At 43.1% G+C, this 27,411-nt stretch overlaps 1 protein-coding gene and 1 long non-coding RNA gene across 5 annotated transcripts in view; both read left to right on the top strand.

Annotated features, from left to right (window-relative positions):
* PHACTR4 (phosphatase and actin regulator 4) overlaps nt 1-21,398 on the top strand; it is a 67,088-nt gene extending 45,690 nt beyond the window's left edge. For all 4 annotated transcript variants that reach the window (XM_080920651.1, XM_080920652.1, XM_080920653.1 and 1 more), the window contains 8 exons: nt 1,372-1,966; nt 2,600-2,781; nt 4,462-4,615; nt 11,384-11,439; nt 14,191-14,252; nt 16,283-16,420; nt 17,229-17,305; nt 19,179-21,398. In XM_080920651.1, the coding sequence (XP_080776777.1) occupies nt 1,372-1,966; nt 2,600-2,781; nt 4,462-4,615; nt 11,384-11,439; nt 14,191-14,252; nt 16,283-16,420; nt 17,229-17,305; nt 19,179-19,194 (1,280 nt within the window). In that variant the 3' untranslated portion in view covers nt 19,195-21,398. The remainder of the gene's footprint in view (nt 1-1,371; nt 1,967-2,599; nt 2,782-4,461; nt 4,616-11,383; nt 11,440-14,190; nt 14,253-16,282; nt 16,421-17,228; nt 17,306-19,178) is intronic.
* A 3,228-nt stretch (nt 21,399-24,626) lies between these two features.
* LOC308424225 lies at nt 24,627-26,372 on the top strand. The gene is made up of 3 exons (XR_013975128.1): nt 24,627-24,719; nt 25,577-25,613; nt 26,008-26,372. It is a non-coding gene; the product is annotated as an uncharacterized lncRNA (long non-coding RNA).
* The last annotated feature ends 1,039 nt before the right edge of the window (nt 26,373-27,411 follow it).

The following is a 27,411-nucleotide window of genomic DNA, read 5'->3' as shown; positions in this document are numbered from 1 at the left end:
GGAGGTCACCATTATCTATCTGCCTGTGCCACACACGGGACGAAGCGGATTCACAGAGGTCCTGTGGAGGTGTCTTTCTCAGGCTGGAAGAGGAGGAGGGAGAGGAGAGATGATGTTCCTGAGGCCTCAGCCCTGGATCAGGTCACTGATAATGCTTCTGGGCTCTGGCAGCCTTTCTGACATGCAGGTCACTCAGCCTACAGTTGGGATGAATTGCCATTTGAATATGTTTCAATAAACCTTAAAAAAAAAAAACAAAGACATAAAAGTATTTTAATTTATTCAAAGGGCTTTGCATTTGTCATATTAAAGGTTTACTAAGTAGCTTTATTGAATTTTATTGAGCAATATATAGTACAAAGCTGAATATTCAGGCATCATCATTTATCAGGGTATGTAAGCATGGCCACAGATTTGGGGGTGTTTTTTATTTTAATTTATTTATTATTATTGTGTGTGTGCAATGTGTGGGAGTGCCAATAAACACCACAGTGTACTGTGGAGGTCAGAAGACAGCTCTCAGGAACTGATTTTCAATGCCACTGTGTGATCAAACTTAGATCATCAAGCTGTGTCCTTACCCACTGGACTATCCTACCACCCTGGTTGGTTGGATTTTTAAGACCTTTTGTTGTGTGTTCTTTTTCCCCATATCCCCAATGGCATAGATAAGATAGAGTTTTGCTGTATTACTCTGGCTGGCCTGGAGCTAGGTATAGGAGATAGCTGGTTTTGAACTTGTCCTGCTCTTGCTGGGTGCTGGGAATATTGGGCTGAAGAGATGGCACAGCAGTTACAAGCTCTTCTGGAGGAACTAGATTCAGTTCCCAGCACCCACTTCTCATCTGTAACTCCAGTTCCAGGGGATCCAAAGACTTCTTTCTGGCCTTCTCAGGCATTAGTCCAACACACACATGGTGCATACATGTAGGCAAAACACTCATACACATAAAATAACAATTACAAAACAGCCTTTTTTGTTTGTTTTTCAAGACAGGGTTTCTCTGTGAAACAGGTCTGACTGTCCTGGAACTCAAACTCACAGAGACCCACCTGCCTCTTTCCAAAGTGCTGGGGTTTAAGGAGTGCTCCACCACTTCCCAGTTTAAAAACAATTTTTTAATAAGTTTTTTTTTTTCCTGGATCTATTCTGTTTACACCATCAGGCCATAGGGTTGTCACATCTGTCATCGAAGTAGTTAAATTTTAATTAAGTTTTAATCATCTTTAATTATCCAGGTGTTCCCCCACCCTACAGCCTTCTGTCAGAATAAATTTTGTTTCAGGACGTAATTGTATTGACAGGTTAGTTCTGACCTGTCTTCGGTGCAGAGGAAAGCCATGGTGACAGAGTGTTTCTCTCCTTTGCAGCTGAACTGTCCCAAGCAATGAACAGTGGCACACTGCTGTCGAAACCGTCCCCACCCTCACCACCCAAGAGAGGCATTCCATCAACTTCAGCACCCAGCTCGGAGCCTGCTGCTTCATTCACAACTAAGACAGCAAATGATCAAAGAGAAAAAACTGTCTCTTTGTGTTTGGAACCACCGCTGATAATCCCGCCTTCATCCCCATCACCCCCACTGCCTACCCACATACCTCCAGAGCCTCCATGCTCCCCTCTAGTCCCTGCTAAGACTTTTCAAATCGTGCCAGAAGTTGAGTTCTCCCCTTCTTTAGATCGATTCCAGGACATTTCCCAGCAGGAAGACCAGAAAAAGGAAGTTCCCAAGAAGATACAGGACCAGAGCTTTGGGGAGTCCCATATACCCCCCAGGCTGCCCCCACTCCCACTGCATATCCGAATTCAGCAGGCCCTTACCAGCCCCCTTCCCGTAACCCCTCCCTTGGAAGGCACTCACAGGGCCCATTCACTGCTTTTTGAGAGCAGTGACAGCTTCTCTGAGGACACTGGTACCCTGGGTCGGACCAGGTCACTTCCCATCACGATAGAGATGTTGAAAGTGTAAGTGTTTCCTGCCTGTCTGTTTCTGGGTGGTGTAGGCAGCCCCCACACAGGGAAGGTTCTTCAGACAATGTGGGTAAATTCAAATTGAAGGAATGCTTCTGCCAAGAGTCAATTCTAGAAGCAGGGCTTTTTTTACTCTGCTGATTTCTGTAATATTGTAGTTTTTTAAATGGATTTTTATGGTGATTTCTGTATTGATAACACAATTACCTGTTAATAGATGTGAACATTAACACTACTAGTTTTAGATGATACAAATGTATCATCTAAATGTATTACATGGTGCTTAAGAGCCATTGCTAATAGCAAGGAAGCCCTGGGCTTTCACATTTCTGTATCACCAGACGTATTACTCAGGCTTTCTGTTTTTAGTATCTCAGCTCTAAGTAGGAGCAGTATCTAAAGGCTTTTGTGACTTAAATTAGGCAAATTCTGAAATGTGTCTGTGTCTATTAAGAAACAGCTTGGGATTTGAACTCAGAGGTTTTTAGATTCATGAATACTAAAGAGCTGCTTAGGAGGAATGTTAAGATTATAAGTTATTCCAAAAATGGACTTTTTATGTATACGTTAGCCTTTTCCCTTGAAAAGCCTCACTATTTCTGAAAAAAAAAAATCTCTATTTGTTAGTCCAGATGATGAAGAAGAAGAGCAGACCTGCCCATTTGTTGAAGACATGACGTCTACCTCAGCCACTCCTAAACTACCACTGGGTCTGCAAGAGGAAGAGAAGGAGAGCGACTCAGATTCTGAGGGTCCCATTCAGTATCGAGATGAAGAAGAAGATGATGATGACGATGAAAGCCATCAGAGTAAGACCAGGAGGGGAAAGTGCAAGGGGATGTTGTTCTGTGTGTGGTGCTGGGACCTGGGCACCACATGCTGGGCAGAACCTCTGCCAATGGTCAGATCCCCAGCAGAAGAGGAAACAGGTGCCCTGCTTCACAAAGTCCTCTGGCTGTTGGAGGCCAGAGTGAAGCACTCCCCTCCACTTTGCCACGGTGATCAAGGCCACGGGAGGGAGCCACATTGACAGACTCATTCAGATTTACTTTTTAGACAAAGTCTCATTGTAGCCCAAATTAGCCTGGAACCCACTGTGTAGACCAGGGTAGCCTTAAACTCAGAGACATCCTCCTTCCTCTGCCTCCTTAGTGCTAGGATTAAAGGTGTTTGCCACCATCATTCAGATTCTTGGTTTGTATTTTAGATCTGTTCACCCAGAGACCAGAGCTATAAGTTTAGTCATAGAGCATGTGCTAAGCTAAGCACAGGGCCTGGATTCAGTACCCAACACCAGGAAAAAAACACAATCCATTCACCTTGAAGATAGATAAGAAATTGAGATCTAAGAAATATAGAGAAAATAGGGATAGAGGTTACATTGAAAAGTTAGACAAACTGGAGAGATGGCTCAGTGGTTAGGAGCACTGTCTGCTCTTCCAGAGGTCCTGAGTTCAATTTCCAGCAACCACACGGTGGCTCACAACCATCTGTAATGGGATCTGATGCCCTCTTCTGGTGTGTCTGAAGACAGCGACAGTGTACTCATAAATAAATTAATAAATATTAAAAAAAGAAAAGTTGGAAACACTAGAGAGCTGGGTTAGCAGTTAAGAATAGTTATTACTCTTGCAGAAGACTCAGTTCAATTCCCAGCACCCATGTTAGGTAGCTCACAACCATCTGTAACTCCACCTCCAAGAGTGCCAATACCTCTTCCCTCTGAGGACACATGTTCTCTACACAGTCATAAAAACATATTCATCAGTACATAGTCTTAAAAGAAAGACTTAGAGAAAAAAAGAATTTTCTTCAATATAACAGACCTCTTTTGAACCAAAGGAAAAAAGTGTGTTTCCCTGGATGTGGTGGCTCAGACCTGTAGTAACAGCACTTGAGAAGCAACCACAGGAGGATTGCATTAAGTGGAACATAGCTTGAACTGTCACATGAGCTCAAAAACCAAAAATGGGTCTGGAGAGGTAGCCAGAGGCAGGCAGGCAGGAAGAGAAGAATCTGGGAGTTGTTAGCTGTATGAAAGCCTTCCTCAGGAACAGCAAAGGAAGCAAGGTTGGGACGAGTTATCAGTTGATGATGTTAACCAGCTACTAAGAGGCCGAGGTAGGACGATGAAGTGAACTCAGGAGTTTGGGAGCAGCCCAGCAGCAGTGTAAGATTCTCTCTCAAAACCAATACTGACTATTAGATTATATAAGATACATTAATATGAAAGCTTTCATGTTTTAAATCAGAGGACTGTCCCAGAACAGACTAGATTCTGTCTTCAGAAACTCTCACCAAATGAGGAAAGTGTAGAGGGCTTGTGGTAGGGAGGGTGTGCTTTACCTACCTCTGTCCATTTTGCCAAAAATATCTTCAAATGCCTTATGTTGTCCCTTCCTCTACTCGTGGCTGGGAGCTGTATTCACACTTACCTGGTTCACATGAGCCCATGTCTTTGTGCCTTAGCATTTTCTCCCTGTGTAAAGGTGCCCTGGCTAACAGAGTGAAGAGGAAGGACACGCTGGCAATGAAGCTGAGCAGCAGACCCAGTGAACCAGAGATGAACCTGAATTCTTGGCCCCGTAAAAGCAAGGAGGAGTGGAATGAAATACGGCACCAGATCGGGAACACGCTGATCCGGTAGGCACTCAGCAGGGAAACAGTCATGAGCCTTTTAAGAAAACAGTTTCTAACACTGTAGGTTAGGTACAGTTGGGTTTCCTCTAAGCTTAAGGAGGTCAGGGACTACACAGATGGCACTGGGTGTGTTCAACCATCATGTAAGACAGGAGGCTTCTCTAAAGTTGCTGAAGAAGTCAGGCTGGTTCCTGGCATGTTCGGATTCCTGTGACTATCCGGCTGCTGAACTGTGAAATGCCAGCCTAGCTTGCCATACCTGTGTTAGGTTTTGTTCTTACTTAAGTACCTTGTAACCACTTCTTTTCTAAAGTGGTATAATCAGAAAAGGGGGAGTGAACTGCTGAGGCTTTGGTTTATGTGATATGCCTATTTGCATGTAAATAGTCTGTACAGCATGGACACTCTAGTCTAAAGGATAGAGGGAAGAAGAACTCTTGGCCTCCTCCCTGAAAGGTGTCCGTTAATGGGGTCCAGTCTTTTTTCCTTCCATATACATGTAGCTTTATTTCTTTTTCCTTTTGACTCTCAAGATAGGACTTCTCTGTGAAGCCTTGACTGTCCTAGAACTTGCTCTGTAGACCAAGCCAGCCTCAAACTCACAGAGACTCACCTATCTCTGCCTCCTGAGTGCTGGGATTAAAGGTGTGCACCATCACTGCCTGGCTTACCCATAATATATTTTTAAAGGCTATTTATTTATTTTTGATTTATGTGTATTGGTGTTTTGCCTGCATGAAGTCTGAGGGTGTCAGATCTTGGAGTTGCAGACAGTTGTAAGCTGCCGTGTGTGTGTGTGTGTGTGTGTGTGTGTGTGTGTGTGTGTGTGTGTGTATGCTGGGATTTGAACCTGGGTCCTGGAAGAGCAGCCAGTATTCTTATCTGCTAAGCCATTCTTATCTCCAGCCCTATTTTATATACATACATATATTTTTTTAAAGATTTATTTATTTATTTTATATATATGAGTACTCTGTAACTATCTTCAGACACATTAGAGGAGGGCATCGGATTCCATTATAGATGGTTGTGAGCCAATTGAACTCAGAACCTTTGGTAGAGCAGCCATTACTCTTAACTGCTGAGCCATGTCTCCAGAATTCCCCACATAATTTTTTTTCTCTTTTTTTTACTAGATACTCTGTATTTATATTTGAGATGTTATTCCTCTACCCCACCCTGCTCCCATCCGACCCATGATATTTTTAATAGCAGGGTTTTATGCTCTCAAGTTTAATTTCTAGTCTGAGGTAATATGTGATATTCAGTTGCCCTGTCTCTTTGATCTGCTTTAATCTAAAGATTATTCTTAGACATTTTATTCTAAAGGTTTAATAATTATGTTCATGTGTGTGACGAGTGTGTGTATATGTGTTGCATATCGTGTGTAGTGTGTGTGTGCATAGTTTGTGTGGAGAGAGAGTAGAGGGTAGGGGTGTATCTTGTCCATGTGTGCACCTGCAGAGACCACGGAGCAGCTCAGCCTCCTGTTGTTACTTTCCACCTGATTACTTGAGGAGGAGTCTCTGACCGGCCAGAGTCCCGCCGTCTCTCTCCTTCCCTCCACACAGGGAGTGCAGGTGCTTGCCACTATGCCAGGTGTTGACATGGGTGCTCGACACAGTCCTCATGCTTGCACAACAAGCACTTTACCCACCAAGCCATCCTCCTGCCTCTGCTTCCAAGTGCTAGGATTAGAGGTGTGAGTTTGTAGTACATTGTTTTTTGACTCAGGGTCTCATTTTGTAGTCCTGGTTAACCTAGAACTTGCCACGTAGATCAACCTAACCTTGAACTCACATAGATCTGCTTGACTCTGCTTCCTTAATGCTAGAATTAAAGGCACACAGCACCATGTCTGACTATTTGATTATGACCTTGTATCAAGTTATGATTTACAAAGGTCTTTTCTTTTTTTCTCTCCCTACAGTATAAAAATAAGTACATGTTTGTTATGTTAATAGAAAATTACAGGAAAAAAGAAAACCTGTGAGCCAGCGAGTTAGTTTAGTGTGTGATAGTGCTTGCCACCAAGCTAGACAAATTTGATTCCTGGGACCCATGTAAGAGAAAGAGAGAATCCATCCATCCCCATGAGTTTTTCTCTGGCTGCCGCCTATGTGTTCTGGGCAGTTGTGCCTCCTTCCTCTCAGCACAGACACAGATCAACGTGATAACAATTGAAAAGAAAAGTTAGCCTGGGATGCACCTTCAATCCCAGTGCTCTGAAGGCAGAGGCAGGTAGAGCTCTACAGTTCCAGCCAGAGCTACAGAGAGAAAGCCCATCTCAGAAAAGGAAAAAGAGAGAAAGAAAGAAAAAGAAAATGTTAGCTGCTCAGAATCTTATGTCCTATATAATAAGTTTGACAAACTTCTTTATTATTATTATTATTATTATTATTATATTTTGGTTTTTTTTTTTGTTGCCTCCCCCCCCCACACACACACCCGTTCTCCCAAGATGGGTTTCTCTGTGTATCCCTGGCTGCTTTGGAACTCACTCTGTACACTAGAGCTGGCCTCTAACTCAGAGATCCTCCTGCCTCTGCTTCAGCAGTCCTGGGATATAGTGTGCTACTGTACCCAGTTACATTGTTTTTTCTTTTCTTTTTTAGTTCTCAAAGCTAAGGACCAATCGCAGGGCCTTGCACTGCTTGGCAAGTGTTCTGCCACTGAGCTAAACCCCCAACTATGGCAAACTCCTTTAAAGGACTGAAAATAAGTATTTCAGTTGGGTGTGATTGCACGTGTCATCTAAATCTGGCATGGTAGAGTGGGAGGGTTAGGAGTTCAAGACCACCTGCAGGTACATAGTATGTTTGAGGACAAGCTGGGACAAGCTGGGACTATGGAGACCCCTCCTCAGAAAAAGAGAAAACTTGGATTTCAAGCCACATAGTTTCTTTTCTGAATTTTGGTTTCAGGTGGTTGGCTTTTAAAATGGGTATCTTGGAGCCCAGGATGGTATTGCAAGTGTGTGCCGTGTGTGCCTGCTCCTGGCTGCAAGCCCTTTTCTCTCTGTGTTGCTAGGGATGGGACATAGGCCCTCACGCAAGTGAGGCGAATGGCCTGTCAGCGAACTGCAGTTAGAGTTAGTGATTGATTGATTGATTGATTGATTGATTGATTGGCAATTTTTAAAATCTGGAGAGATGGCTCAGTAGTGTTCTTCCAGAAGACTGGAGTTCGGTACCCAGCATCCACGTTGGGCAGTTTCCACCTGCTCATAACTCTCACTCCAGGGCATCTGCACTATACACACACACACACACACACACACACATACATACACACAGATACATATATTCGCATATATACATGCATACATACACACACTCACATACACACAATTTTATACACACATATACATATACTCACATACACACACATACATACATATATACACATATACTCGCATACACACATATACACATACATACATACATACATACACACACTCACACACATAGTCTTATATGCATACTCACATACACACACATATACACATACACACATACATACACATGCACACCACACACACACACACACACACATAATTAAAAATAAAACCTTTAAAAATGTCTTCAATGTAAAGCTGAGCTTTTCATGCTTGTGCATGTAATCCAAACTGCTTGACAGGCTGAAGCAGGAGGACCCCATGTTTAAGGCCTGCCTCTCTCTATGTAGAACAGGCTGGAGGCTAGCCTGATCCGTTTAGTTGGATTATTTCTCAAATATATAATGTAATTAGGAATTATGTATTTCTAATGTAAAAGACCTGGGGTAACTGGGGTTTTTCCCCTAACACCCCCACAATAAAAAAGATAATTCTATTAAAAGTTCTTGGAGCTAGAGAGATGGCTTAAAGTACTGACTGCTCTACCAGGGGATATGATGCCCTTTTCTGGCTTCCACAGGCAGCAGGCATGCATGTGTTGCATGTACATCATGCAGGCCAAATGTTCAGGCATAAAATAAAACACAACAACAAAAAATCTTTTCCTTTTCACTATAGAAAACTATGCCCCAGGCTAGATTTGACCTGCAGAGCATATAGATAATGGCCATCTTTTTGCTTTGTTTGCTTGTTTATTCTTGTTTTTGTCTTTTTGAGATGGGGTTTCTCTGTATAGCCTTGCTCCTAGAACTCCCTTTGTAGACCAGGTCGACATAGAACTCACAGTTCTGCCTGTTTCTGCCTCCCTAGTGCTAGAATTAAAGATGTGAGCCACCACTGTGCAGTTAACTTAGTTTTTTAATCATAACAATTTTCCTTATTACCATATAGTCTGTCTGTCTGTCTGTCTGTCTGTTTGAGATGTGGTCTTACTGTGTAGCCCATCTATCCTGGAACTTGCTATGTAGATCAGGCTGGCCTCAAACTCTCAGGTATCTCTACTTGCCTCTGCCTCCTGAGTGCTAAGATTAAAGTCTTGGACCACTACCAGCAACCAACTATTTAGTCTTTGTCCTTATTACTGATAACCACTGTGTTAGTCCACTGAACTGATACAATGAGTTGAGTTAGATGATGCTTACCTCTGGTGTTTGCTACCCTATTGATTCTAGTCAGCAGTTCTCACATTTACGCATTCATTTGGCAGGCTTAACTTACCTGACAGGCTTGTTTAAAAAGCAAATTGTTGAGTTACACCCTGAGTTTTTGTGCCAGAGTGGAGCATGGTTTTAAATTTTTGTTCATAGTACTGAACCTGGGGCCAGTTTGAAAGCCAGGATTCTATTAGTTTCCTAGTGTTCTCAGTTTAAACCTTTGTGATTATAATATAAACTCTTTTGTGGCTATTTTGTGAAAGTTTCATACTGTGGCCTACCTAAGCTGTCTTGAAACTCGCTTGTAGCTGAAGCTGACCTTGAACCTTAGGCAGTCTTCCTGTCTCCACCTCCATGCTGAGACTTACAGGTGTTGGTGACTGCATCCAACACTCAGGTCCTTCCCCACTTCTGTATCCACCATCCACTATGTCAGAAAATATAGAATTATCAGTCCATTCCTGGTCACAGATGTAACTTTTTCTCGAAATAGCTGCTCTTCATGGAAAAATCCCCTTCACACTCTGTCTGTCCACGTAAAGGCCAGAGTTCCTGTGTCTGTCCACATAAAGGCCAGTGTTCCTGTTGCCGTATTCCCAGCAATTCATTCGGATGCGGTGATGCATGTTGGGATCCCAGTACTCAGGAGGTGAAGGCAAGAAGATGACTACTCTGATCTACAGTGGGAAACCCTATTTCCAAAAAATAAAATATCCTAAGTACATTATATATGGTCCTCAGGTTTACTTTTAAAACATTCAGCATGGCCATGTGTGGTAGTGTGCACCTTTAATTCCAGCACTTGGAAGGCAGAGGTTAAGTGGATCTCTGTGAGTTTGAGTCTAGCCTGGTCTACATAGTGAGTTCTAGGACAATCAGAGAAACAAACCAGAACAACCAAAGTCATCAGTCCATACTTAGAAAAGTGACTAAGAGAGAAAGCACAAGTGTTAACAAGAGTGTGAAACAACGGGAACCTTACAGTGTGGTGGAAACGCAGAATTGTACAGCCTATGTAGAGAACACCAGATATGATGGTGCATCCCTGAAACCCCAGTGGTTTAAGAAGTATAGTGAATTTGAGAGAATTCTCAAATTGAGTGAATATAGAGAATTTGAGAGGCTATGTAGTAAAACACTAACAAAACAAAACAAAAATTAAAAGTAGCTGACTGGGATTTAGTAAGATGACCTCATTAAAAATGTTTACTCTGGGCTGGTGAGATAACTCAGTGGTTAAGAGCACTGACTGCTCTTCCAGAGGTCCTGAGTTCAATTCCCAGCAACCTCATGGTGGCTCACAGCCATCTGTAATGGGATCTGATGCCCTCTTTTGGCGTGTCTGAAGACAGCTACAGTGTACTTATACACGTAAAATAAATAAATGAATTAAAAAAAAAACATGCAAAAAAAATGTTTACTCTGAAAACATGAGGATCAGAGTTCAAATCCCCTGAACTCATTTAAAATCCAGGCGTGCAGACATACATCTGTGACTTCAAGCACTTTATGTGGACAAAGACAGGGGTTCCCTGGAGATACTGACCAGCCACTGTGGCTAAACATATGAACTTCATGTTCAGTGAGAGATCCTGTTTCAGTAAAGTGGAAGGCAACTAAGGAAGCCACCAGGACCTCTGGCCTCCACATGGACACATGGACACCCGCTCAAGGCTGGCATTCGAGTGTGTGTGAGAGAGAATGCTCTCTCTCCATGTCTGTCTCTCTCTCTCTGACTCTCTCTCTCTCTCTGAGGCAGTATCTCTCCCTCAACCTTCCTGCTAGTTTGAGAATAGGCAAGTCTCAGTAATCCTCCTGTCTCTGCTCTTTTCCACCATCCCCGATTTGTTCCATGAGAGTTCCAGCTAGTTGTGAGCCGGCATGTGCGTGCTGGGTCCAAACCCGGGTTCTCTGGAAAAACTGCCTGTGTTTTAATTGCCAAGCTACCGCCATACTTGCACACCTCTCTGTTTTGAAACAGGATCTTGTAATCATGAGCCTCTACTCTCAGATGCTGTCCTCACAGGTGTGAACCATCACATTCCACATAATATTGTGTTTCCCTGTCCTTTCACTGTCGGGTTGGTTTCATGATAAACAAGCCACCAAAGTATATGTTAGAGATTTTGGAAATGTATTTGTTATACATCAATATGATTCTTAGAAACAGTGTTGGGGGTTTACCGTGGACAGTAAGTACCCTTTGTCTCTCTATTATAGGCGACTGAGTCAAAGACCAACAGCAGAAGAACTGGAGCAACGGAACATATTACAGCGTGAGTTGAACATAAAGAAGCCCATATCTTTGTGCACCATGAATTCAATGTTCACTAGGACAGAAGTATTTGTGAGAAGGGCCAAGGAGAGTTAGTCCCTTAGCTTCCTAGGAAGATGTCACCATGGTATTGTTTATGATACTGTGTATGATATGCAGAAAATGTTGTTCAAATGTTCTCATAGCATCCTGAGTCTGTGTTGCCATCTGTCACAATGTGACAATGTGTGTAGGCTTGGCCCATGCTTTCTTTGTTCAGGTAACTAAGGTAATAGCTGAACTGATGGACAGAACATTGCTGTTCCTGGTGGAGTCTCAGGCTCAGAATAATCCTGGAGCCATGGTGTCCCCTCTACTTTTATTCTTTGACTTGTATTTCTGAAGCCACCAAATAAGAGCATGTGTCTAATTTCCTGTCCCTGTGCATAGTTAACTTCCTGTAATAGTGTTCTGATCTAAGGTTTCACCAGTTTTGAGTTAGAACCTGTGTGCTCTGTGGCTCTTTCCCTTCCTGGGGTCTGGGACTCCTGAGGATGTAATCCCTCCTCCCAGTTCCATCTCATCTCCGTTCTAGATGAGTGCTCTGCAGGCTCATCTGCTTGTCTCCATCCCAGTTAAAATCACCAGAAATAGCCCCAGCTCGGCCTTTCCACTCTGAGTCTCCCTTCTGTCTTCCCACCCCAAGCCACGTCAGTCCCTTCTCACAGCATGGACTCTCATCCTTTGCTCTCAGCTCACCCCTGGACCTCTGTTCACTGTGCTCTCATAAGGCCCCCTGTGTCCTTGTAACTTGGGAGTACATACCTCAGTGAGAAACCTGAGCTGAGCCCCTAGGACAAGGACCAGCTGTGTCCTGGGACTCCCTGTGTCCTTGTTTCTCAGACACCATCCCACAGGCTGTGCCGGCTGTCCTGATTGCCTACTCGGAGAGTGATCTCTTCTAGACACCTCTTACCTACTCCATCACTGTAGACAGGATGTGGAGGGAAGGATACAGGGGCTGAGGAGGAAAGAAACCAAAAGGGAAAAAGGATACAGAGATGAAGGATGGTATGTCTGTGGTAGAGTGGAAAAACACAGAGAATGAAAGTAGTAATACTTCAGCAGAGAAATGGAAGGGCCTCCTGGGGTGGCTTCTGGGCACACCATTGGATGATTCCATTGCCTGTCTGCTCAGTGCTGGACTGTGCTATTCACAGGCTAGACACTCAGTGGATTTAGAATTCAGAAGCTTAGTAGATACCACCCTCATCATGGTGCAATATCAGTGGACTATTCTCAAGGATTATTCTGAGAATGTTTTCTTTTTTTAAAAGATTTATTATTATTTTTAACTGTGTATGTGTGTACATGCAACCATGTACATACACCCATTTAGGCCAGAGGCATCAGATCCCCCTGGAACCAGAGTTATAGGCATGTGTGAGCTACCTCTTATGAGTGCTGGGAACTAAACTTGGGTCCTCTGCAAGAGCGGTATGCATTATATTTTTTAATGTTAATTTATTATGTACACAGCGGTCTGCCTTCATGTATGCCTGCACACCAGAAGAGGGCACCAGACTTCATAGATGGTTGTGAGCCACCATGTGGTTGCTATGAATTAAACTCAGCACCTCTGGAAGAGCAATCAGTGCTCTTAATCTCTGAGCCATCTCTCCAGCCAGTATTTTATATATATATAATTTTATGTGTATGTATTTTGCCAGTATTATATATATAATTTCATGTGTATGTGTTTTGCCTGCATGTATGTCTGTGTACCACATGGGTATCTGGTGGCCCTCAGAGCATCAAGTCCTCTGGAACTAGAGTTAAAAAAAAAAACAAAACAGATGGTTTTGAGTCTGTGAACCAAACCTGAATCCTCTAAAAGAGCAACCAGTGCTCTTAGTTACTGGGCCATCCTCTCTCCAGCCCCAGTGCACAGTCTTAGCCATCGAGCCTCCTCTGCAGACCCCTCCAACCATTTCCCCACAAGAACATTATTTGTTTTTATTTTATTTGTGTGTGTGTGTGTGTGTGTGTGTGTGTGTGTGTGTGCGCGCGTGTGTGTGCGTGCGCGTGCGCGTGTTATGAATGTGTGACATGTTTGAGGTAGGGTGATGGTGGAGGCCAGCAGAGGGAGTGTAATTCCCTACCCTAGCTGGAGTTACAGGTAGTTGTGAGCCACTGTTTGGTTGCTGTGAATTGAACTCCATTTCTAGAGCAATAAGTACACTGAAAGCTTCCTTTTCAAGAGCACTATAATCAATATTAAAATATTTTCAGCTCTGTAGATCTTTAATCACATAGAAACCTTTAGGTTGCTGGAAAGTGTTTACGGATGTAAAAACTACCCTCAGCTCAAGGGCAGCATGCCTGGCGCTTACAGAAGATGGCACGCCATCTTCTCTGTCTTGCTCTTAGATATTCCATTATACATGGACAGGAAAGGGTTCCTTTTGTGTATGTGTTTTGCTTCTAGTTTTTCAAGACAAGGTTTCTCTGTGTAGTCCTGGCCATCCTGGAACTTATTCTAAACCAGGCTGGCCTCAAAGTCACAAAGATCTTCCTGTCTCTGCCTCCTTGTGGTGGCATTTAAGGTGCATGCCACCACCACCTCAGTAGGAAAAGGTTCTTGATTAGCCATTCATAGATGGAGTTGTTTGTTCTACCTTTGACCTCTAAGAAATGTGTGGATTATAATTACTAAGATGTTTGCTGTGCAAATTTCATTTTAAGTAATATCTTTTGTTTCTGTCAACTGAAGCTAAAAATGAAGCTGATCGCCAAGCAGAGAAACGGGAGATTAAGCGTCGGCTCACTAGAAAGGTATGGCGGGTGTCCTTGTATTTGGATGATCTATGTGACTGGAATGAATGAGTTTGACTTGTGTCCTAGATCAATATGACAATAAGCACATAGAAAACCCTGTCACATTAGCAGGAGTGGCATCTCTTGGTTTGTTTTTAATATTGGATAAAAAGACTGATACATTTTAAATTTAACCCAATAGCTCTGAACTTAAGAGGATTTTGTTTACCTGGGTGTTTGTTTTGTGGTACAGGGATTAAATAAAGGGCCTTGTGTAGTCTAGACAGATGCTCTACCAGTGATACCGTTTAGATTAAAAATTCTGTATATTGTAGGAACAATAATAGTAGAATTATGTAGTGTTCTATTTTGCAATGTAAATTGGCTGTTTTCTATCAAGAAAATAACTGAAATAGTCCTGAGACCTGAAAAATATGAAGAAACATGATTTTCTCCGTGGTCTAGATCAGTCAGGATAGGGCTTTTTCTGTATTGTGCCATTTTAGTTCTAGAGTCCTCTCTTTTCTTCTCCACCCCACCCTTCCTTTGTGATTGCTTCTTCAAATGCTGATTTGCCCATAGCACTTGATGGTACTTCTTAAAAATCATAAGACTTGCCAGGCATAATGGCATAGTACCTTTAGGCCCTGCACTTGATAGGCAGAGGCAGGTGGATTTCTTGAGTTCAAGGCCAGCCTAGTCTGCAGGGTAAGTTCCAGGAAAGCCTGGGATATGCTGTCTCGAAAAACAAACAAAAAATGTTTTAAAAATGATATTAATAAATCTTTAAAGAAAAAAAAGAGTTCCCAGAATAGTAAAATTGTGGGTATTCTATGTTTTCTTCTCCAGCAATGGAGGAATTATTCTTGCTGATTAGAGGGTATTCCTGAGTCTCCTGCCTTTCATCATTTAAAGTCACCTAATTGTACAGCTTTAAATCATAAATTCTTAGGGCTGGAGAAATGGCTCAGTAGTTAAAAGTATTGGCTGCACTTCCAGAAGTCCTAACTTCAATTTCCATCAACTACATGGTGGCTCATAACCATCTATGCTAATCTGATGCCTTCTTCTGACTTGCAGGCACACATGCAAATAGAGCACTCATACATATAAATCTTTAGAAAAAAAACTCATAATTTCCCACAGGATCTGCTGTTTAGGCAGCATTGACCATGTATCTCCTGAGAACTCCTCAGAGGGATGAAGTGAGACAAGGATATCAAAGATGCTAAACACATGCTTGTGCTGAATTCTATCCTCAGACAGCATCTACCTTGTAACCAGATCTTCAGGTCTTGGAGTACCTATTAATTTGTAAAACATGGGGCTTGGTAGTGGTTCTATACAATGAAGTGAGTTGAAACTAAAACCTAGGGCTGGAGAGATGGCTCAGTGGTTAAGAGCACTGACTGCCCTTCCAGAGGTCCTGAGCTCAAATCCCAGCAACTGCATGGTGGCCCACAGCCATCTGTAATGGGATCTGATGCCCTCTTCTGGTGTGTCTGAAGACAGCTACAGTGTACTTACATATAAGAAAAAAAAAAAAAAAAAAACTTACAATGTACTTACATAAAAAAAAAAAAAAAAAAAACTAAAACCTAAATGCTTACAATGTTCTCATACATTTTTATTTATTTATTTTGTCTGCATGGAGTGTTTCATAATATGGCACACACATGTTGAGGTCAGAGGACAGCTTGTGGATATCAGTTCTCTTTCCACTCAGTGAGTCCCTGGGATTAAGCCATTAGACTTGGTGACAAATCTCTTATCCACGAAGCTTGCCAGCTCAAAATGAAACCTGTGATACAGTATCCTTGGGGAGTTTTGGGGAGGGTGGTATAGTCACAATTTCTCAGGTACTCTGGGTGTGGTGACTCTGGCCTGTCCTTCTGGCTCTGGGCAGTTGAATCAGCAGGAAGTTTACTGTAAGTCTCAGGCTAGCCTGAGCTAGCCCTATCTCAAAAGAAAACAGGCTCCTCAAGTAACTCTCAGTGTTCAGTGAATAATAATGGCAATTTGAGTTCATGGTTGGCTGTTTCTTTCAGCTCAGTCAAAGGCCAACTGTGGCTGAACTACTTGCCAGGAAGATTCTGAGGTTTAATGAGTATGTGGAGGTGACAGATGCTCAAGACTATGACCGGCGAGCAGATAAACCATGGACCAAACTGACTCCTGCTGACAAGGTAACTCAAATGCTCACATATTCCCTTAGATTTTCCCTGTGACTTTGAGTTAGAAATAAAATACTTTTTAAAAAACATTTATTTTATGTGTACGAGTGTTCTGCTAGCATGTATACCTGTGCAGAGAGGCCAGAAGAAGGAATCCCATTGTCTAGAACTGAGTTACAGGCAATTGTGAGCCATCTTGTGGATGCTGGAAACTGAACCTGGGTCCCCTGGAAGAAAATCCAGTGTTCTTAACTTCCAAGGCATATTATTAAAAACCACAGTTAGAGGAAATATGGTGCTATATTTGAGAAATTATATTTACTTCTATACCCGTTTAATGTACTGTGAAAACTTTAATGTACTACGAAGATTGTACATTTTATTTTTTTTAAAGATTTATTTATTTTACATGAGTACACTGTGGCTGTCTTCAGACACACCAGAAGAGGGCATCAGATCCCATTACAGATGGTTGTGAGCCACCATGTGGTTGCTGGGAATTGAACTCAGGACCTCTGGAAGAGCAGTCAGTATTCTTAACTGCTCAGCCATCTCTCCAGCCCACATTCTGTTTTTTTAATACTTTGATTTAATTTGAGACTTGTGGGTTTGCATGCAGCTTAGCGCTCTCAGGGAGGATAATGCTTGTCTGGCTCAGAGCTCAGCTGGCTCTCTAGACCTGGCTTTTTCTTCTCTCTGGGCTGCACCCAAGACCTGTGGTTCCTTCTAATGGTAGGCTCATTAGCTATACATAGAGATACAGTCACACAACTGCCCTTCAGGAGAGAAAAGATGTTCAAATCTCACTTCTGTCCCACAGGCTGCCATAAGAAAAGAATTAAATGAGTTTAAAAGCTCGGAGATGGAAGTTCACGTAGACAGCAAACACTTTACACGGTAAGACCCAAAAGATCCAAATACTTGTGGCTAAGTGAAATTTCTGCAACAGACAAACAACAGAGTTGTTCAGAAGGAAGAGCTCTGCTAATGTAGAAAGCCAAGGATGATGGCATGCATCCACAATCCTAGCACTTGAATGGTAGAGGCAGAAGGATCAGGAGTTCAATGCTAGCCCATCCTTGTAGTGAGTTCAAGGCCACCCTAGACTCCATGAGACTTTGTATTAAAATCCAAAGACAACTGGGCCTGGGTGCTACTGTGGATAGGCTGTGCTGGAAAAGTGTAAAGATGACTTTAAATCCCCAGGACTTATAAAACCAGATGCAGCAGTGAGTGCCAGCACACCATGGGGAGGTGGAAGGCAGAGATGGGGCAATCCTTAGAAGCCCATGGGCCAGCTAGCCTGGTATACATAGCAGTGAATAAGAGACCTTGATTCCAACAGTTGGAAGACAAAAACTGTTAGCTGACTTCCACATACGCACTACTGTATCTGTGGGCCTGCACTCACACATACACACATTAAAAATAGATAGTAAATAAATAGAAAGGGCTGACAATGTGGCTTACTTGGTAGAGTGCTTGCTCAGCATGTACAAAGCCCTGGGTTCCATTCCCAGTACTCCATAACCTGGGTATGGTGCTGTACGTCTGTTATCCCAGCACTTAGGAAGTAGAGGCAAAAGGATCAGAAGTTCAAGGTCATTCTCAGCTACACAGCAAGTTCCAGAACATCCTGAAGTAAATCAGACCCCATCTCAAAGCAATACCACCAACAAAAAGGAATAAGAACTAAGAGACAGTTGTAAATGCGCATTCTGAGTTTTGCCATTTTGTGTAGCTTAGGCCGAGAATTTATATGTAACCAGTGCTAGGCTGAAACTCACAGTTCTCTATCCTCTACCTCCTAAGTGCTGAGATAACAAACTTGAGTTACTAAGCCCTAGCTACTTTTAGTATTGTTATTTTTGAGACAGGGTCTCACTGTACAGTTATAGCTGACGTCACATGTACTGGACTTGTAAGCCTGGGCAGTCATGCTCAGCAGACTGGAACTTCTGATACTCCTGCCCACCTCCCAAGAGCTGAGACCACAGATGTGAGCCAGCACACCTCACCTGAGTGCTCATATTTCTTCCTTGATGTTTGTGAGATCTGTGAGACAGTAAGCCATGTAGACAGCTTAGTTTATTTAACAGTATTTCTTGGGCACCTATAACATAGTACTTACTTACAATTCTAGATCTGTTGATTGCAACAGGGAATCAGGACAGAGCCCTGGGTTTCTACAAGCTCTTGCTACAGCAGAGGCAACTGGGAGTAAACTGCAGATATTTAAGACTGGTGCGCCTGTGGCGTGCTGAGATGGAAATGCCTGCTGTCTACAGAGCAAGCAGCCCTCTCTCTCAGACCCTGTCCGCAGCTACACATGTCAGCACAAGAGATTAGATCCTTAAGGGGAAAATCTTTTTGTTGTTGTTGTTTTTCTATCTTCTTTTGTTCTGTGAGACAAAAACAAGGGGTTTTATTCTTGTTTATTGACTTGGCTTCTAATAAGAGTGGTTTTGCTTCTCTCCTGCAGAATAACAGGGTTCCTCTTTTTTTTTTTTTTTTTTTGAGATAGTATCTCACACTTAGCTCAAGCTAGCCTGAAACTCAAAGCAGTCTTCCTGCCTCAAACTTCCTAGAGCTGGAAGTTTAACTTAGTGGCAGAGCATGTAGAAGGCCCTGGGCCCAGTCCTCACCACACCTTTTAGTGTATATATATTATTGTAATCGACATGAATCCTTTGATTTTTCCAGATGACTTTCAAGAATAGGAAAGCAGTCTCCATTGTCTAATAACTTCTCAATTTTTGGCCCCTTCTAGATACCATCGCCCATGAAGCTAAAGCCTGATAAAGGAACTAAAGGACCATTGGAAAAGCACAGCTGCTTTGTTGCTTGTCTCCAGGGCAACCATAGCACTTCCTGCACAGCCAGAGCTGCTCTGGGATCTGGTCGGGGCAGACAGCACTTGCATGCATGTAGCCTTTCTTTGGTATGGATCCTGTGCTCCCCTTAGAGAAGAACGAAACACCTGATGCTTCTGAACCTTTTAACAACACTGCAGCAGACTTGAAGCTTTTCTCTCACCAGCCACAGAAGCACAGGGCCACAGGCTCTGAGTTTTACTGGCTGCAGCACACACCCTAAGACAACTGTGTGTGCTGAAGCCATTTGTACCATTAGCCTTACCTGTCTGCCCTGTCTGAGAGAGCTGTGGAGGCCTAATTCCAGCCATCAAGTCTTCTTACCAGAAAAAAACCTGGAGGCACCAGCGCTTCCCACAAAGGGGCCCACTTCCAGAGGAAGTGCGTGGACCTCGCTAGTGTCAGTTCAGAGATGGCAGTAAAGCCTGACCAGAAGGAAGCCCAGGCTATGGCCTGACCCTCCTTCCATTTGGCACTTGTCTTCCTAGGTCCTTTCTTTTTGTTTGAGACAGATCTTATACTGTGGCTCAGACTGGCCTGCAAATTCACTGTGTTGCCCAGGCTGGCCTCAGACTCCTGTCTTAGCCTCCCAAGGTCTGGGATTATAAGCATGAACCTTCATGCTTTCATCCTGGCCCTCATGTTAAAGTTATCTTAAAGAAATGGGGGAAATTTATTCATTGTGTAGTCTGAGCTGTAATCAGAATCTAACTGATCAAATGAGAAAGCCATGTGCATTTTCTATGTACAAACCAAAAGGCCTTAATATTAATGCCAGTTTGGCAGAGAACTGACTCAAGGGGTAGACTTTATTTTATGTTCCTGTACCAAATGATACTGTAAATCTCTTCAGCCTGTGGGAGCACTGTGTGCTCCAGGTTCCCATGCTTCTAGCCAGAGCCCCCTCCTTACTGCACAGTTCCTCTCTGCTGCCTTAGCCCTACCCCTCCCTACAGTGAACACCTCACTTGCCTTTCCATTCTGTGTTGTAGCCAGTGTGGTTGGTGCCTGTGTTTTCTCATCAGGGCTCTCCGTTTGTATTTGGTTATGTGTCTCAAAGAACTTTTCTCCTGAAACCCACACAGCCTCACTGTTCTCTCCTGAATTTTATTTACATTCTAGGTGGAAGAAAAATGTAGCTGGGTTTGTCTCTTTTTGTTTTGGTCTGTACCCCAGTATGTAGCCCAGGCTAGCCCTTAACTTGAAGTCTTCCTTACTCACTGTTCACAGTCTGGGATCATAGACGTCAATGGTCACAACCCAGCTTTTACTCACCTTAATATCTAACAAACTGTGCCTGTTTTCTGCCTATATTCTTTCAGCAATTTTCTTCTTGTCAGCATTTCACTTACTGAAGAGTTAGAATGTAGGACAAACAAAAGCTAAAGTGGCCTTAAAATTAGTACTTTGTTCTCTATGGAGTACAAAGTGCTTTTTTTTTTTTGTTCTGTTTTCTTTTCTCTTACTGCCTGGTAGTTTCTGGCTATGAAAAAAAGACTGAGTCCCCATCTCATAGTCTGTGAGCAGTCTAGATCCAAGGTGGCCAGAGCTGCTGACCTTTGTGACTATATTTTGTTCTGTGCTCCTGATGGAGGCTCAGTTCTCACCAGCATGGCAGGAGCTCTGCCCTCTCTCCACCCTTGATTCTTCCTGTTTAGTCCCAGGTGTAGAGGGCTTTACATATGCCTGTGGTGTGGTAACATTTTGTTTTATTAGGGTCTCATGTGGCCTCACTATGTAGCCAAGGATCCCCCGCTTCCACCTCCCACTTACAGGGCTCACAGATGTACCCACCATACCTGCCGGCGAAGTCTTCTCTCACTGCTGCTGTCCACGGTGCCAAGCCTAAGCTCCCCTGTGCCTGTGTGTGCCATCAAGGGCTCCGACTCACTGTTCACCTCATTTGTCTTCTGAAGCATCACATGTTAGGGCAGCATCTAGCCAGTGGGTTTGTTTTTATGTATATAAAAGTTGATTATGTGTTTTCTTTCTGTAATTTGAAGCTTACAATCATAATGTAAAGAAGTAAAAACCTAGCATGTATGTTAAGATGCTTCCCTAATGTACAGAATCTTGTAAAATAGATAATTACATTGTATATCAGTCTTCCTACCAATCTTAATTATTAAAGTATTTTAGAATAACAAAAAAACTGGATTTGTTACTTTTTACTTTTTTGAGCTCAGGCCTCATGCATGCTAAACAATCTCGTCTTATCCCTGACCTATGCTATGGGTTTGTTTTATTTTATTCCAGAAGATTAAAACAACTTAAAAATGATACCCAAAATACTGCTAATGACTTCAAGTAAAAAGAACGTTAAATGTAGTCAGAAGTGAAATTATTATGCTTGTGTATTTCTTTGCACAAACAAAAATCACAGGGCTGGGGGAATGCTTGCCTGGTATGCACCGAGCCCTATGTTCAGTCCCCATCATCAAACAAACAGATGAGACAAAGAGTTCCCATAGCTTCTGAAGCCAAAGCAGAAGAATCAGAAGCTCAAGCTCATCTTGTGTACAGCAAATTCAAAGTCGGCCAGCATAGCCTGGGGTACATGATATTTCTCTCTCTACACTGCAGAGAGTTGTATTGGAAGCCCCCTATGTCCAGTAACTACGCTAGGTGCCCCACCTGCCTAGCCATCCCCACCCTGTCTGGAAAATGAGATTGTGCAAGTCAGGTTTTTGTTTTGTTTTTAAGGTCAAAACATACCATTTTTGTATATGTTTGAAGACAAAGACTACAACCAACTCAGTCCACCTTATAAGGATTTATTCAATATGAACCATGGCTGATGTCACCAGAGCAGCTGGTGTTGCCTGTCCTTTCTGGCAGACATCCCAGTTTCAGCCCAGGGCACCTCAGCAATGACTCACTTGTTACTTGGCACATTACCCTTTACCAAGTGTGAAAAAAAACCAGAAGTCAGAACTTTTTGTTGGATGTTTCTCTAATCCCAGATTCCTGGGGCCCAAATTATTAGGTCTCCAGTTGTTACTGCAGCCTTGGGGTTACAATGTCTCCAGAAGATTGTTCTGAAGGTGCAAACTACCTAGTATTTACTGAACAGTGGATGAAGCTTGTTTTTTAATTTATTTTTTATTTTGTGGAGAGAGACTGAGGTCTGAAAAACCATGTCAGAAAGGAGAGGGCAGAGCCAAAAAGACGGCTCAGTGGGTAAAAGCACTTGCCACCAAGCCTAGGAGACAGTTAGAGCCTAGAAATCTGCATAGAGGTAAGAGAGAACCACCTCCACAAGGCTTTTCCTTGACCTTCACACCCTGTGGCGGGAGCATTTCTACATATACATCCTACACATTTTCAATAATAATAGAGGCAAGTCTAGTGAATACCAAATGGACTGGGTGTCATGAAAGATGAGAAGGTACAAAAAACAAAAAACAAAAAAAAAAAAAAACCTAAAAACCAGCTCAGAAGCCACCACTGCTGTTAAGTAGATTTTAAAATGTGAAAATGAAGTCAAAAGTATTTCCTAATACTCTGCTCCTTTGTTTTTTTAAAATTTACCTATCTATAGTGCATTGTTGCTATCAGACACACCAGAAGAGGGCATAAGATCCCATCACAGATGGCTGTGAGCCACCATGTGGTTGCTGAGAATTGAACTCAGGACCTTTTAAAGAGCAGTCAGTGCTCTTAACTGCTGAGTGGTCTCTCCAGCCCTGCTTTGTTTTCTTAATATCTGCACAAACATAGAAGTAAACAGTTAAAACTTCTGGTGTTTAACAGTAAATGAATGGACCATCACCAGACTGAACTTGTGGTCAAGGTTCCATTCATTTCCATCCCTGGGAAGCAAGAAGGGAAAACAAGCTTGTGTCAGTGGGTCAGTGGACCACCTAGAACGACTTGCTACCTGTTGCTTCCTACTGACATTCATTTCTCTCAAGAATTTTGCTTCCCTCTCTGCCTCTCTCGACACTCTCTTTATTTAATCATTATCTCTATTGATTCCTTCTGCCCCCCCCCAATACCTATCTTTTGCTTTCTTTTCAATATATTATTCTTCTTGTTATTTTTTTAGACAGGGTGGATGCAGGTTTGTAAATTCTCTCTAACCTAGGATGGTCTTGAATTCCTGATTTTCCTCCTTCCAGATCTCAGAGTGAGATTCTGTCTTTAACAAATGAACAGCAAAACCAGCCTTTGACACAAGAACCTGGTGATGGAGGTCAGTCCCTAGAACCAGAGAGAACTGACTACAGGGTTGTCTGTCCTCTGGCATGTGTAGACTGTCTCTCCCATCACACACAATATTTAAATGAAAGAGGTTATTTCAATTCTACCAGTTGGTTTGAGCACGTGAAGGAAATCCAGTCTCCTGTAGATACATAGTTAGAAATATCTCAGGCAGCCAGGGCTATATAGAGAAACTCCTTATTTTAGAAACAAACAAAAAACAAGTGATTAAAAAAAAAAAACGGGGCAGTGGTGGTGCACACCTGTAAAAGACTCAGCACACAACTTGATATATCAAGAGAACCATGGTCAGTGTTTCTACTGGGGTAGTCTTGATCCAATGGCACTGCTAATTTACTTCCCTGACACAGATCCCTACTATTGCTTGTGCATGTATGACGGTGGAGGGCATTGTACACATTACAGCATTTTGTGGTTTTTGTGTGCAGTCCTGCTATTCAGGAGCCTGCAGACCCAGTGATAAATATCTTGAGCGTCTCCATATTTTGTCAATATCTATTAGTTTTAAATGTTTGTGTGGAAAGCGCACAAAACATTAAACAGCTTTTTAAACGGGTGTGGATCAGAACCTCAAAATCATAGGCTGGTGTCTTCCCGTTGAGAATGCAGGAAAGTGTTTTGCTTTGTTTGTGTGTGTGTTGATGTACTTAGTTTGATTTGTGCACCACGTTGTGTCTGTGGATCCACTGAAACTGGAGTAACAGCTCAGTAGTGAGCAGCGCGCTGTGAGCTGCCATATAGGTACCTGGAATCTTAACCCACTAAGCCGTTTCTCCAGTCCCCTCCATGGGAAAGTTTTAATTGTAGTCAATTCTTCGAGAGGCACGTACGTTCTGTATGAAATGTTCTTTCCACATACAAAGTAAATTCAAACTCTGTGATCTAGAAGGCATTTCTCTAGTTTTTTTTTTTCCTTTCACTTTGCATATACCAGTTTATCCAGGCAGAGAAGACAAACCTCACAAGCTTATTAATTCTACGCCAAATCCGCCAAGACGTTAATAGCGCAAAAATTCTCCAATCCATGTTGAGCCAATGCTCGACCTTAGATCCCATCAGCCTTAGCGCATTTCCAATGGTTCTAAGTGCGCGTGACTCTGCGCAGGCGCGATCAGGCAGCGCCTGACTTCCGGGAGTTACATAAGGTATAAATATGGCCGCGTCGGTGCGTCTCGGTCTTTTCAGGCGTTGCTCTCTGCTTGTGTCTTTTGAAGGTGAGTGACGGATGCTGCTCTCTGCTGCAGTCGGTTTATTCTCGCGGTTCGGCACCCAAGCTTGGAGAAGAAGGGTCGCGGCGGGGCCGACCGCGCGTGGCAGGCCGGGCTCACTCGCTCAGCAAGGCGTGTGGACACGTGCCTTACCCCGGAACTCTTTCGGGGATCCCACGCCAGCGGAGTTATTGCCTGGGAAACTGATGACTGGCTATGCATTTCTTCCTTCAGGTTCATTCTGCTTAAGAGGTCAGGTTTCTCTTCCCTGCGGTGTGATTTATGGAGTTAGTCCGACTTTAACTTTTTAAGCCATTACGCCTTGTTTTTCTACTTTCATTTCTCTCCTCCGTGTCGTAGCTGAGTTTCTGTAATTTCTGGTATACTTATCTGCCATTATTCAGAGACCCCCTTCTTAACGTAGATGGTACCTGGACAGTGGTTTGGAGGGGTGGGGTTTGCTGTTTTTTCTTCGAGGTCTGGTGAGGCCTGTAATTCCAGCACTCTGGAATCAGGCGGTTTTCAAACTGGAGGTCTGGCAAGGACTCTGGCACATTTTGTCAAATATGCCTTTACCAGTGGTTATCCAACGTGGACACCCCGGGAGGTCACTCTCCCCGGGCTCTGTCCTAGTGGCGTACGGGAGCATAGGGTGCCACCCAATGATGTACAGTCCCTTTCCACAACGTTGGAGATGAAGCTGGGCTTTCAGTCTGCGCCTGCATATTCCTACGACTTCTCAGAGTCCCCTGGACGATGACTGAGGAGACAAACCATGCAGGAAACACTCTCAAATCACAATCTGGGGATGGATCCGAGTATCTTAAGTGTTTAATTTACTGATGGGATGTCTTCTATTGCAGAACCGATGAGTGATTTCAAGTTGCTCCGTTGATTGCGGTACGTTCATTTGTCGTGTGTTCTTTGTTCCATGTGTCTTAAGTTATTAGTGGTGAAACATTGGTGAATGTAGTTGGGTACTGGTTGGGGTTGACAAGTTTTTTGGGTGCTAAACAGACATTCCAACGTGGACACCCCGGGAGGTCACTCTCCCCGGGCTCTGTCCTAGTGGCGTACGGGAGCATAGGGCGCCGCCCGGTGATGTACAGTCCCTTTCCACAACGTTGGAGATAAAGCTGGGCTTTCAGTCTGCGCCTGCATATTCCTACGACTTCTCAGAGTCCCCTGGACGATGACTGAGGAGACAAACCATGCAGGAAACAGAACTTTAAGAGGCTAAGGTTTTCAGTATGCCACTTTCACGAACCTGATGTTTGTGTTTTTCTTTTTTCAGGAAAGGGGATCTGCGCAGGCACCTGCTGAAGATTTATTTGATAAAGGGCTTTGAGGTCTTTTTACTGTATGCAACTTGTAAATCCTATATTAGTTCCTCAGCCATTAGAAGCTGGATAGGCTTTTGCCTACCTAATTCTCTCTGGTAAATAGATTTTTTTTCCACAGGTAATGTCTAGATTTGAGAAATTTCAAAATGGTTCTCCTTTTTTAGGTCTAACAGGTTTCCCCAGGAAGCCATATATTCTCTTCCCACATTCTTTAAGATTGTAGCTAAAAGTTTAGATCAAGAGTGTATTAAAAGATCTATTTGTACTCTGAGTATTTGTGTTATATCTGACAAATTCATTAAAACTTTTGAATGTCTTTTCTTGTGATTTAATGTGTATGTGTGCAGAAGTCTGCAGATTGGTTTGGGATAAACCTTGGATGTTTGATACAATCAAATAACTTCTGCTCTGGTGGTGATGGTGTTAAAGCTGTGCTGGGTGGGAAACTAGCAGCCTTATGATATGAGGTAGACAGGTCCCTAGGTCATAATGGGAAGTTGACTCCTTACTGCCTGCCTCTGTCATGGAGAAGTCAAGGCCCCCAATGATGGGGACATTGGGGAGGCTCCTGGAAGGTAGGCCTTAATGATGCTGCTTGGTACATTTACCTGTTGGAAATTGGTATAAGTATTGGTACTGACTACAGTGGGGCGGGGGTATGTAAAGCCAGTCTGAGCAGTATTCTCAGAGACTACACTCTACAGTGCCTTGTCCAGTCCAGTAGCATTGGGAAGTTCTGGGTATAGGATCTGTGCTTTCAGCCATTTTCCCTGATTTTTGTGGAACCTAGGTTGGGACATGTACCTAGGCTTCCGGGTATAACAGTTTCTTCTGAGGTCAATATTGTGTTCCCATTTGTGGTGAGATGATTCTAAATTGCCAGCTTTCCACAGCTTTGGTAGTTACCGGTTGCAGTTGGTGATCCTCAGCTGACCTATCTATGTAGATAACATGCTTACAATCTGAGGTGTATGATGCCCTAAATTAATAGAAAAGGTGTACTACATGGGGCTGGAAAGAAGGTGCCACACCCAGTTATAACCAAGGTCTTATAGGTTAGGTTAATGAGGATGTAGATGGTTCACAGCGTCCATGCCAAAACCGTGGGATTCATGTAATTGCAGAGTCACTATGCAACCTCAGACACAGATGTGAGTACACTGTCTCTTGTCACCATAAGGCAAGATGGTTGTGAGCCACCATGTGGTTGCTGGGAATTGAACTCAGGACGTCTGGACTAACAGTGCTCTAACCATTGGACATAAGTATTTAAACAAAGTATTGTGGGTAACTAGGGGTTTGCTTAAAGGTAAGACACTTGCCTGACATGGAGTCTCTGAGTTCCTGTCTCAATG

Source organism: Micromys minutus (assembly GCF_963924665.1).
Source record: "Micromys minutus genome assembly, chromosome: 9".
NCBI classification, from domain to species: Eukaryota; Metazoa; Chordata; class Mammalia; order Rodentia; family Muridae; genus Micromys; species Micromys minutus.
The sequence above is the reverse complement of the archived record's forward strand: the minus strand, read 5'-3'. Positions and strand labels throughout refer to the sequence as shown.